The following is a 12,740-nucleotide window of genomic DNA, read 5'->3' on the forward strand; positions in this document are numbered from 1 at the left end:
CTTCTCCAGCTCATTTAGCAGATGAGGGATTCCCTACCTATTTTATGGAGAACTCACACAGGGCAAGCATTCACATGGTGGTCGGAAAAAGGGATACAAGGATCCTCTCAAGGTCTCTCTTAAGAACTTTGGAATTGATTGTGTGACATGGGAGACACTGGCACAGGACTGCCCAGAATGGGGTGCCCTCATCAGAGAAGTGGCTGTGCTCTATAAGCAAAGCAGAATTGAAATAGCTCAAGAGAAACACAAAATGTGCAAACTTAAAGAGAATTCACCCCAAATGTTCACATGGACTATTTGTGCCCAACCTGTGATGGAATATTCCGAGCTCATATTGGTCTGATCAGCCACAGACAGACACACTGCAACTTGACTCTAACATAGTGATGTCAATTTGGTCTTCTTTGAGAATGAAGGACAAGAACCAACAGATGAGGAAACCGAGTCCAAAAGGGTTAAGTGACTTGCCCAGCATCACATAGCAGTAAGTGTCTGAGGTTGGACTTGAACTCAGGTCTTCCTGACTCTAGGTTTGGTGCTCTATCTATGTATCATTTACCCGCCCTAACAAAAGAAGGTATCACAGCCAAATAAATGGTACAGATATTAAATGATATGATTTCAGAGGAGGAAAAGATTGCTTCCTGAAGGAGATAGGATTGGGCCTTGAAGGAAAAGTAGGTTGTGAGTCAGTGCATGGCAGGTAAGGGATACACTCCAGGAAGAAAAGTCATGGTGTGGACACAATGACCAGTCACAATTCCATAGGACGCATGATGAAGCATGCTCCTTCACCTCCAGAAAGAGGGATGAGGGAGTCAAGTGCAAATTGAGGTGTATTTGGCAGGGAACAAGAAGGGGAGGTGGGAATTTGTTTTTCTTGACTATACATTTGTATAACAGGTTTTGTTTTCCTTGCTTTCTTAAGGGGAAGGGGGAAGTGAGGGGAAGAAGGAGGTGGGAGGAAGGCAATTATGAATCTAAAAATAAAATGAAATTGAATTTAATGAAAGCAATGTGAGAAAAAGAACAGAGACCAGAAAGTACAACCCATGGTGGTATGTAATGAGTGAGTAAGTTGACTGAAATGGAAACTTTCTATAGGGGAAGCAGTAGGAACTGGAGATTACGGAGGGCTAAGGATGGAGATTTGAGGGTGGGTAGGTAGTGCAGTGGATAGAGCACCAGGCCTAGAATTAGAAAGACTCATCCTCCTGAATTAAAACCTAGCCTCAGACACTTTCTAGCTGTGTGACCCTGGGCAAGTCACTTAACTCTGTTAGCCTCGGTTTCCTCATTTGTAAAATGAGCTGGAGAAGGAAATGAACTAAAGCAGCCAGGTGTTCTTAACCCAGGGTCTAGTGAATTTTTTAATATATTTTTATAACTGTATTTCAATATAATTTAGTTTTCTTTGCAATCCTATGCATTTTATTTCATGCATTTAAACCGTTATTCTCAAAAGAAGCCCCTTAGGTGTCACTGGACTGCCCAAGAGGTCCATAACAACAACAACAAAAAAAAAGATCTGAAGGGGGTACGTGTATATGCACATATATATGTGTGTATTATATATATATTATATATATATATATTTGTGTATGTATGTATATATGCATGTATGTATAGCATGACTAGAACATTGATTGACTCACTTTGTCCTCAATTTCAGGTGTGGGAGGATCACCTTGTGGGACCAGGTGTTCAAACCATGGTGCTGTGGGAGTCACAATTACAGGAAGGGCAGTAAGGCTGGCACGGAAGTCCTGAGAAGCCAGAGTGTCTGAGGCTCAAAACTGAGGGGAGTTTTGGACTTGAGCCTGATGCTGTGCTGTATGGGAAGTGAGCTAAACTATGAAACTAATTCCCTTTGCCTCCCCAGAGGCTGAAGTGGTAGAGGAGGAAAGAGGGATTGTACCTGCCAGGTGTGGGGAGTGAGTTTATACATATATACATGCATACATACATACGTGTATATGTATGTGTGTGTGGTATGCATGTGTATACATATATATATATATATATATCTGTGTGTAGACATATATGCGGGTGTGTATATGTATATATATATATATGTATATATATATTTGCGGTATACCTTCTGAAGTAAACACTCTCTTTTTAAAACCTCCACAGTGTTACACTACTTTGACATTCTATGATGCTTTAGGAATGCTCTCTGGTAAGATCAGACTGCCTCACATACTCCTTAAAAGACCCTCTTTCCACAGTCACCTTGCTAGCCCTTTGCCAGTTCCGGCACAGTCTCTGCCCTATTACTGTGTCCCCTGACCCCTGAACCAGAAATTCTTCCTGGAAAGGAAGGGGTGCCAGCTCAGCTCTAAAGACAGACAAGATGTGTCTGTTTCACTTCCCTCTCCTTCTTAATCATTTGACCTGAAAAGGGACTAAGAATACAAACAAGAGCCTACTTTCTGGAGGAAAGCGAAAGAAACAGGTGCCCCCTAGAGAAAAGAGAGACAATGACCTATCAGAATTCTGTGTTACAATTAATTTGCTGGGATACAAGAGTTGCTCAGCAATACCTTTCTATATCAAGTGATAAGGAATAACATAATGGATACAGACATCATTCGCATACCTCTGACTTCTTCTTTTTCTCCCTGGTCTTTGTTCTTGGGCTCTAGAGGGCCGGCCGTTTCAACTTCTTTGATGGTTTCTATAGCTGGTTTGGTTTCTGGGTCCTTGGTGCTTCGATCCTAGAGGGTAAGCCAAATGATATACCGCATACTACTATGGAGAGCCCAAAAAAGGGGCGTATGTAGCCCCCTACCTCTTGTAAACTGCTTCGGATAGATAGGAATTTAAACTGAAAATAGTGTCCTTAGAAAGGTTGACTACTGTTACTCTTAAAATTCCACCTGATCCATGAACACCATCAGGAGGAGGCACAGAATGTCAGAGCTGGAAAAGGACTTGAGAGCATAAGATGTTAGAACACAATGAAGAATGTCAGAGCTAGAAGAGTCTTTTAACACAAAGAGTGGTAGACCACAAACAGAACATTAGAGCTAGAAGTAGCTTAGAAACAGAATCTTGGAACTCTGGACACAGAGCTGGAAGGGACCTTAAAACAGAGAATATTAGAACACAAAACAAAGAGTATAGAACTGGAAAGGGGCTTTTAACACTGAATACTAGAACACCACACACAAAGATGGCTGAAAGCTCAGCATTAACAACCTTAGAACACAGAACACAGAAGGGACCTCTGAGATCATCTACTCCCAACCCCTTGTTTACAGATGCGGAAACGAAGTCCTAAGGAGGTCAAATAAATGGCTAGTTTGTGACAAGACAGAGACAAGAACTAGGACTAAGCTTTATTTTCTATCTCCTGGCAAAGTACACTGTCCTCCATGACTGGCATGGCTCTGCTGTCACAGACACCATTTTTACACGAAACATTTATTCTTTTTTTTAACTTTTCATTTGGAGTTTCTGTTTTCTTTTTGCTCTTTTCTACTTCATTTTTGGTACATAACTGAAAACTACAAGAACACTGTGAAGATGGGTGATTGCTAGGTGGCTTTAGGAAAAAGAATACATAGCCTAGAAAGAAGACTGTTAGAAATTACGACCTCTCCTCCCTACTATACCACACCTGCATAGAAATGTACATGCACGCACACACACATGTATGCATGCATGCATACACAAAATCATAAATAAAGGGCCCTGTGGGAAGATGATAGTGACCACGGCAATAGACTTACCTTTGGAACAGGGGATGTGGGAGGGGGCATCCCCCAGCAAGTTCTGGGGCCAGGGTCACTCAAAAAGGATACCTAGTACTGACACATGACATTAGCATTCTTTGGTGGATTGACAAGTCCATTTCTAAGTCCACTAGCCTCCAAGGCCCTCACTTCCACCTTAGGGCTCCATGTCCTAGCCACAGGCTCCCCTGAAGTGCTTGGTTAATGATGAGGGCCTGGAATTATATAGTTCAAAGAATATTGCAAAGTTCTCCAAGAACAATTCCAAAAATAAATTCATCTGAACTTGTTTGAATTTTAAAAGGTAAACAGAGTGCTATGAAAAGAACTTTGGGTAGGTATCAAAGGACCCAGGTCCTGGCCCTAATTCTGCCATTAAACTAGCTGTGTCCTTGGGCTAATCTCATTTCTCTAGGCCCTAGTTTTGTCCTCCATAGAATAAAGAGATTGAAGTAGACAATCTCAAGGTACCCTCCAGCCCTAACAGTCTATGATTCTGTTATTTGACCCATACAGCATTTTTAGGAAGGAGAGTATGTTTCAAAACCAGACCTCAGAGACTGTCTTTTTTCAGCTTGTAAGTGAACAAGAACCCTTTTACAATGGACCTGGAAAACAAATATAGAACCTTTACTGGAAGACTTCCAAGGCAAAAGGGAACCTACTACCTCCCAAAGCAGTCCATCCTACTCTAATAGTCAGGACATTTCCCTTGAAATCAAGCCTAAATCTGCTTCTCTCTAACTTCCAACCTTGCTCCTTGTTCTACCCCCTGGGGCCAAGAAAAACAAATCTAATACCTCTTCCATAGGACAGCCCTTCAAATTATTCAAGACAGGTGTCACATCCCATCTTCTGCTCCAGGGATAAATGTACCCAGTTCCTCCAACCTATCCTCTTATGATATGGTCTTGGGGCCATTCGCCATCTTGGTTACCTTCCTTTGGAGGGTTCTTTAGGTTATCAATGAGTTCTCTAGCTTTATCAACTCTCCTTTGGAGAGTTCTCTAGTTTACCTTCCTTAAATGGTATGTTGGAGTGTCCTAGGACAGAGTAGAATGGAACTATCACCTGGACATTATAACTCTCTTAACCTAAGTTAATAACAATCAACATTGATAGTGTTTGAAGGTTTGCAAAGCACTTTACACACATTTTTCATTTGATCCTCATAACCACTTACACTACCCCTTCTCTCACTCCCTGATCTCTGTAGCCCAGCTATAGCCTCCACTTCCCCAGACAATATTGAGGTTCAAGTCTCAGGAAAGAGCTGAGCTGGACTGGATGAAGTTTGGTTTTAGAGCTGGGAAGAAAATGATGAGAGTGAATTAGGGCCCAGCCAGTCAAAGCAATCTCCCTGAAATCAAAACAAGTCAGAACAGGTAGAGTAGATGTTTGTGTGTGTGTGTGTGTGTGTGTGTGTGTGTGTGTGTGTGTGTATGTGTGTGTGAACTAGAGAGGTGTACTCACCTTGGGAAAGCGCACACACTACAAGGACGCTGTGCAGTACCCTCTCTGTTAGACATCACTGAATCCGTCGTCCCAGGCCTCTGTACCACAATGACAGTGAAAGGTTAAAAATGCTCATCTTTGCCCCAGAAAACAAAGATTGGGACTTTAACTGTCTAATAGAAGTCAGCAGCTACAGGAATTACAGCATAGACTAACAGACAGACAAAGGTCACTGAGTTATAGTTAGTTGCCAAATTTTTACAATCTTTTACAATTTTAAAAACAATGTTCATTCTAATCCCCTCTCATAACATCCATTGAAATACTTGAAGACATCTATTCTATTGTTCCCTGTGTCTTCTTTTTTCCAGCTAAATGTTCTCAGTTTTTAAACTGATCCTAACATGATATGAATTCAAGGCCCTTGGCCATTCTTATTACCCTTCTCTAGAGAGTCTCCAGCTTACCAATACACTTCTTAAGCTATGGTGCCCAAAAATAAACATAGTACTTTGGATGAGTTCTGAAGAAGGGGTACTATCACCTCCCAATTCCGGGAATCTCTTAATGCAACCCTTGCTATATTAAGCAACAGCAAGGCCCAAGATCTCATTAGCTTTTTGGTGCATTTAAAATATTCTTCTGAGACATCCATTACTCACCAGACTAACTGCTCAAGGGGTCAATGACACATGTGCTCTAGAACCCCTGTTCTAAGATGTCAAGTTCCTTTTGGATCCTGACAGTCATCCAATGCACTCATTATTTCTTCTAGTTTTGTGTCCTTTTAAAATACGTTGAGCATACCATCTATGCCTTTTTCCACATCATCGATAAAAATATCAAACATTCTACTATTACATTAGACTTAATAATCAAATATCAGAGCCAGAAGGAACTTTTGAGACCTTATAGTCCAAGCCCCAAATTTGCCAAATGAGAAAATCTGAGGCCTAGAGAGAAGTTACTTGCCCAAGGTGTCTAACCTAGTTTATGATAGAGCTAGGAATATCACTTGGGTGTCCTGATCCTTATCCTTGCTACACATTTGACCTTGGTTAAGTCAATGAACTTCTCTGGGTCTCAGTTTCCTCATGTGTAAAATAAAGAAGTTAGGCTATGATTGCCTGACTAGCATAATCCTATGAGATTGGTTTTCCCTCATGTATGATTTATCTTCAGTTGGCAATGGCTCATGGGTATAGTGGGAAGAAAAAAGCATTGAGGTAGGAGTTTGGAGATGTGTGTTTAGATCTTTGCCCTGCCACTTTTGTTACTTCTGTGACAATGATCAAATCACCTTAATCTTAGTTTCCTCATCTATGTAACAAGACTAAACTGGTCATTTCCAGTTCCAAATCCCATGTTCCTAAACAAAAGCTACCTACCCCACAAGTCTCTCCACTAAGTAATTAATAAAGCAAAGACTTGGACAGCCTTAAGGAAGTTCTCATTAAAGGAGCTGTAACCCCAATGGCAAGAAGGCTGGATTTGGAGTAAGACGACCCAAGTTCAAATCTGGATTCTGCCATTTGCCACCTATACACGACCTTCATCAACTCACTTAAGTTCTTTGGGTCTCAGTTTCCTCACTTGTAAAATGAGGGAATTAAATTAGATAACCTCTAAGTTCCCCTCCATCTCTAAATTCTATGATCCTCTCAACTTGAACTTTGCTTAAGAGTAGGGCTCACTCTAGAGTAGTAGTTGTAGTAGTATGCCCTAGTCCAAGAAAATTCATTGGGAATTCATTATATAATTCATTAATTCACTGGTACTACTTGGGAGAGGTAGTTAGAAGAAGGAAGAAATTAATTTACATTTGAAAGAGCTTTAACCAGATTCCCACTTCCATCCATGGCACACAGGAAGTCCTTATAAAACCTCATCTTCACTTTGCTGTCTCTAATCATGAGGACCCCTATTCCCTTGAATGTAAATTCCACATTTTGTTTGACAGAAATGGATCGGGATAAAAAGAGCAATGTTTCCTTCACACATCCTTCCACCACATCCCTGTTAAAAGGACCCTCCAGGGATATCATGACAAAGTTAAGCTGAACGACTGGGATATCACCTAGTAGGAGAAAAAATAAATGGGAGAGAAAATTAGAATATAGATCACATATATTCATAGACAACTATCTAATCTGTGCTTAATAATTCAAAATGTTTTACAAATAATTTGTTTATAGTATGCTTCCTAAGAATTATACATGCAAAATTTTTAAATATAAGCATCCTAAATGACATCTGTCACTTAGTAGAGAATACTTGTCTTTGTATATCAAGCGCCTAGCACAGTGGAAAGGGAGCCAGGAGAGTAAAGTATTTTATTTTAAGAAATACTCATGAGGAAATTCAGGGACCAGCACCTTCTCTTAAATTCATTGTGTGTACATACACATATATATATACATTTGTGCATATATGTGCATAAATATATATGTGTGTGTATGTGTGTGTATACATGTGCAAGTCTTCTTAGTAATCTGTAAAACATTGGCTTCTTTCATTTCTTAATCCTGAACTATATTTTTCATCACTAAGGAAAACAGCAAAATAGCCATCCTGGAAAGCAATTTGGAACTAGGAGCTAAAAGAAACAGTGCATACTCTCTGACCCGACAACACAACTACTAGGTTTATCCCCAAAGAAATTAAAGAAGAAGGAAAACAAGACCCATACAGGCAAAAATACTTATAGCAGCTCTTTTGTGGTGGTAAAGAAGTAGAACTAAGGGGATAGCCGTCAATTGGAGGATTATTGAAAAAATTATGGTATAGGAATATAGTAGAATACTATTGTGCTCCAAGAAATTATGAAAGGTATGATTTTTGGAAAACCTGGGAACACTTGTATTAATTGATGCTGTGTGAAATAAGCCAAACCAGAACAATTTATACAATAACAAAAACATAAAGAAAAACATCTTTGAAAGACTTAAGAACCCTGATCAATGTAACGACCATCCACAGTTCCAAAGGATCAATAATGAAGCATGCTACCAAACTCTTGACAGAGTTGGTAAACTGAGGATGCAGAAAGTTATAGAGACATGTCCAATGCAGGAATTTGTTTTGACTGTGCAAATTTGTTACAAAGACTGCTTTTCTCTTTCTTTTTTCAATGGGGATGAGGAGGTTGAAGGGAGAGAAAATTGATTTTTGTTCATTGAGAAAAATTAAGCGCTTAATAAAAGCAAGCAATCCAGATCAGATAGAAGTTCTGTCAGTTGAGAAGGATCCACCTCTGACAGCAGAGACTATGGAGGAAGGATTGATCTCTGAAGAGGGATTACTTTTTGCCTTTTCCCTTGCAACTCTTATAGAGTGCAGCGGCAAAAAGTAGATTTTTCTACATGTTCCCATTGATAATGGTGTCTTACAACAGGGCAACTCACCCAACAGGAAACATTGCACCCAGCATAGAGGAGATGTAACCACTAATTATGGAGTCCATTTGAGCTGTGGAAGGGAACAGGTCCAGTCAGCCCATCAAAGCTACCTCCTCCAGCAAATATGCTATATCCAGGGGAAACAGCTACGGTTTCAGAGTTGTGAGTTGTTTCGGCCACATGTGTCACTTATCTGTGTGTTTCTATACCATCGTACTCTATGTGAATGCCCACTCATACTAGTGATATCTTGTGGATTTATTTTTTAAAAAAAAGGAAACCTCAGGTTTAGAAAGGATGTATTTTATTACTATTGCTTTGGCTATTCTGTTTTTGCCTTTCTTTAAGCTAACTGTATCAACTGGTTGTCTGTTAAAGGTTACCATACTGGTGGGGGCCAATAAGAAGTAGTTTTAGATGGCGGCTGGAAAGCAGGGAGTAGCGTGAACTCCCCGCTGAGTCCCTCCAAAAACCTATAAAAAATGGCTCTGAACCAATTCTAGAACTGCAGAACCCACAAAATAGCAGAGCAAAGCAGGGCTCCGGCCCAGGACAGCCTGGATGGTCTCTGGGTAAGGTCTATACTGCACAGAGCTGGGAGCGGAGCAGAGCCCAGTGTGGGCTGCGCAGACAAACTAGACCAGGAGCCGGACGGAGCGGGCCCTAGCACCCTGAATCAGTGAGCTGTGGCAGTTGCCAGACTTCTCGACCCATAAACACCAAAGACAACAGAGAAGAACTGCAGAACCCACAAAATAGCGGAGGGAAGCAGGGCTCTAGCCCAGGACAGCCTGGATGGTCTCTGGGTAAGGTCTATCCCACACAGAGCTGGGAGCAGAGCGGAGCAGAGCAGAGCCCAGTGTGGGCGGGGTGGACCAACCAGACCAGGAGCTGGGCGGAGCAGGCCCTAGCACCTGAATCAGTGAGCTGCAGCAGTTACCAGACTTTGCAACCCACAAACACCAAAGACAACAGAGAAGGTTAGTGGGAAAAGCTGCTGGGGACACAGGGATAGAGTTTGCGTTCAGCCACCGCCCCGGGGGCAGCGGAGGTGGGGCAGCTACAGAACCACAGCTGCAGTTGCTTCTGGCCCCAGGCCCACCTTGTGGGAGGAATTAAGTGGCAGATCAGAGCAGGAGTGAAGAGCCTGCTGAAGATCTAAGTCCAGTCCAGGTTGGGGGTTCTTGGGGAAGGAGGAGTGGTGGTGTGGCAGAGCTGGCTCATCCCCCCAAGTCTGGAACATAGAACTCTTTACTCTACAAGCAGTCATACCCCGCTGAAAAATTCAAGGGTGAAGTAAGTTGGCTGGGAACATGGCCAGGCAACGAAAACGTACCCAGATTCAGTCTCAGACTTTGGGATCTTTCTTTGGTGACAAAGAAGACCAAAACATACAGACAGAAGAAGTCAACAAAGTCAAAGAGCCCACAAAAAAAAGCCTCCAAGAAAAACATGAACTGGTCCCAGGCCATGGAAGAGCTCAAAAAGGACTTGGAAAAGCAAGTTAGAGAAGTAGAGGAAAAATTGGGAAGAGAAATGAGAAGGATGCAAGAAAACCATGAAAAGCAAGTCAATGACTTGCTAAAGGAGACCCAAAAAAATACTGAAGAATATACTGAAGAAAACAACAACTTAAAAAATAGACTAACTCAAATGGCAAAAGAGCTCCAAAAAGCCAATGAGGAGAACAATGCCTTGAAAGGCAGAATTAGCCAAATGGAAAAGGAGGTCCAAAAGACCACTGAAGAAAATACTACCTTAAAAATTAGATTGGAGCAAGTGGAAGCTAGTGACTTTATGAGAAATCAAGATATTATAAAACAGAACCAAAGGAATGAAAAAATGGAAGACAATGTGAAATATCTCCTTGGAAAAACCACTGACCTGGAAAATAGATCCAGGAGAGATCATTTAAAAATTATTGGACTACCTGAAAGCCATGATCAAAAAAAAAAAGCCTAGATAGCATCTTTCAAGAAATTCTCAAGGAGAACTGCCCTGATATTCTAGAGCCAGAGGGTGAAATAGAAATTGAAGGAATCCACAGATCACCTCCTCAAAAAGATCCCAAAAAGAAAACTCCTAGGAATATTGTAGCCAAATTCCAGAGCTCCCAGATCAAGGAGAAAATACTGCAAGCAGCCAGAAAGAAACAATTTGAGTATTGTGGAAACCCAATCAGAATAACCCAAGATCTGGCAGCCTCTACATTAAGAGATCGAAGGGCTTGGAATACGATATTCCGGAGGTCAATGGAGGTAGGATTAAAACCTAGAATCACCTACCCAGCAAAAATGAGTATCATGCTCCAAGGCAAAATATGGATTTTCAATAAAATAGAGGACTTTCAAGCTTTCTCAGAGAAAAGACCAAAGCTGAACAGAAAATTTGACTTGCAAACACAAGAATCAAGAGAAGCATGAAAAGGTAATCAAGAAAAAGAACAAGAAAAAGAAATTGCAAGGGACTTACTAAAGTTGAACTGTTTTGTTTACATTCCTACATGGAAAGATGATGTGTTTGATTCATGAGACCTCAGTATTAGGGTAGCTGAAGGGAATATGCATATATATATATATATATATATATATATATATATATACACATATATATAAGTGAATGTGTATGTATGTATAGCCATACATACATACACATTCACTTATATATATATGTGTATATGTATATATATATATATATATACAGAGAGAGAGAGAGAGAGAGAGAGAGAGAGAGCACAGGGTGAGATGAAGATGAAGGGAAAGTGTCTAAAAGAAATAAAATCAAATTAAGGGATGAGAGAGGAATATATTGAGAGAGGGAGATAGGGAGAGAGAGAATGAGGTAAATTATCTCACATAAAAGTGGCAAGAAAAAGCAGTTCTGTAGGAAGAGAAGAGAAGGCAGGTAAGGGGGAATGAGTGAATCTTGTTCTCATCAGATTTGACCTGAAGAGGCAATACCATACATACTCAATTGGGTATCTTACCCCACAGGAAAGAAGGAGGAAGAAGATTAAAAAAGGGGGTGGGGGTGATAGAAGGGATGGCAGATGTGGGGAGGAGGTAATCAAAAACAAACACTTGCAAAAAGGGACAGGGTCAAGGGAGAAAATTCAATAAAGCGGGATAGGTTAGGAAGAAGCAAAATATAGTTAGTCTTTCACAACATGAGTATTGTGGAAGGGTTATACATAATGATACACATGTGGCCCATGTTGAATTGCTTGACTTCTTAGGGAGGGTAGGTGGGAAGGGAAGAGGGGAGAGAATTTGGAACTCAAAGTTTTAAAAACAGATGTTCAAAAACAAACAAAAATGTTTTTGCATGCAACAAGAAAATAAGATACACAGGCAATGGGGCGTAAAAATTTATCTTGCCCTACAAGAAAGGAAGGGAAAAGGGGATGGGAGGGGAGTGGGGTGACAGAAGGAAGGGCTCACTGGGGAACAGGGCAACCAGAATATACGCCATCTTGGAGTGGGGGGAGGGTAGAAATGGGGAGAAAATTTGTAATTCAAACTCCTGTGAAAATCAATGCTGAAAACTAAAGACATTAAATAAAAAAAATTTAAAAAAAAAGAAGTAGTTTTAGAAGTATGACTCCAGCTACAAGTGCAAGTTGGAGGGTATCCTGGAGAGATGGGGCTATATACAGATGAGGGAATTGAGACCTAGAAAGGTCGATCAATCACGAGGCAAAGCTTTTATTAAGTACATACCATATGCTAATTGTTGGGCATACAAATGCAAAGAATGAAGCAATTCATACTTTTCAAGGAGCTTACATCTTAATAGGAAAACAAGTAGTACGTATGTAAGTATATCCACTAAATATAAAGAGAATAAATACAAACAATACAAGGTAGTGAAATAGAAAGTAGTTAGGGAGAGAGGGTACTATGGAGGATTAAAGAAAGGCTTAATGAAGTACGAGATATTTGAGCTAAGTATTAAAGGAAGAATTTGATTCCCTGAGCCAGAGGTGAAGAAGGAGCGTATTGCAGGCATAGGGAAGAGCCATTACAAAGTCAAGGAGAAGGGAGATGGGTTTCTGTGCGTGAGGAACAAAGAGAAGGCCGGTTTGGTTACATCACAGAGTGCAGAAAGGGGAGTAATGTACAATGAAGCTGAAAACATAGGTTGG

General features: G+C 40.8%; 1 protein-coding gene across 1 annotated transcript in view; it reads right to left on the reverse strand.

Annotated features, from left to right (window-relative positions):
• CCDC81 (coiled-coil domain containing 81) overlaps window positions 1–12,740 on the reverse strand; it is a 74,336-nt gene that overhangs the window by 33,030 nt on the left and 28,566 nt on the right. Inside the window, 3 exon segments of the mRNA XM_036747036.1 lie at window positions 2,606–2,723; window positions 5,213–5,296; window positions 7,019–7,275. Coding sequence (XP_036602931.1) covers window positions 2,606–2,723; window positions 5,213–5,296; window positions 7,019–7,275 — 459 coding nt within the window.

This window comes from Trichosurus vulpecula, chromosome 2 (assembly GCF_011100635.1).
Source record: "Trichosurus vulpecula isolate mTriVul1 chromosome 2, mTriVul1.pri, whole genome shotgun sequence".
NCBI lineage: Eukaryota > Metazoa > Chordata > Mammalia > Diprotodontia > Phalangeridae > Trichosurus > Trichosurus vulpecula.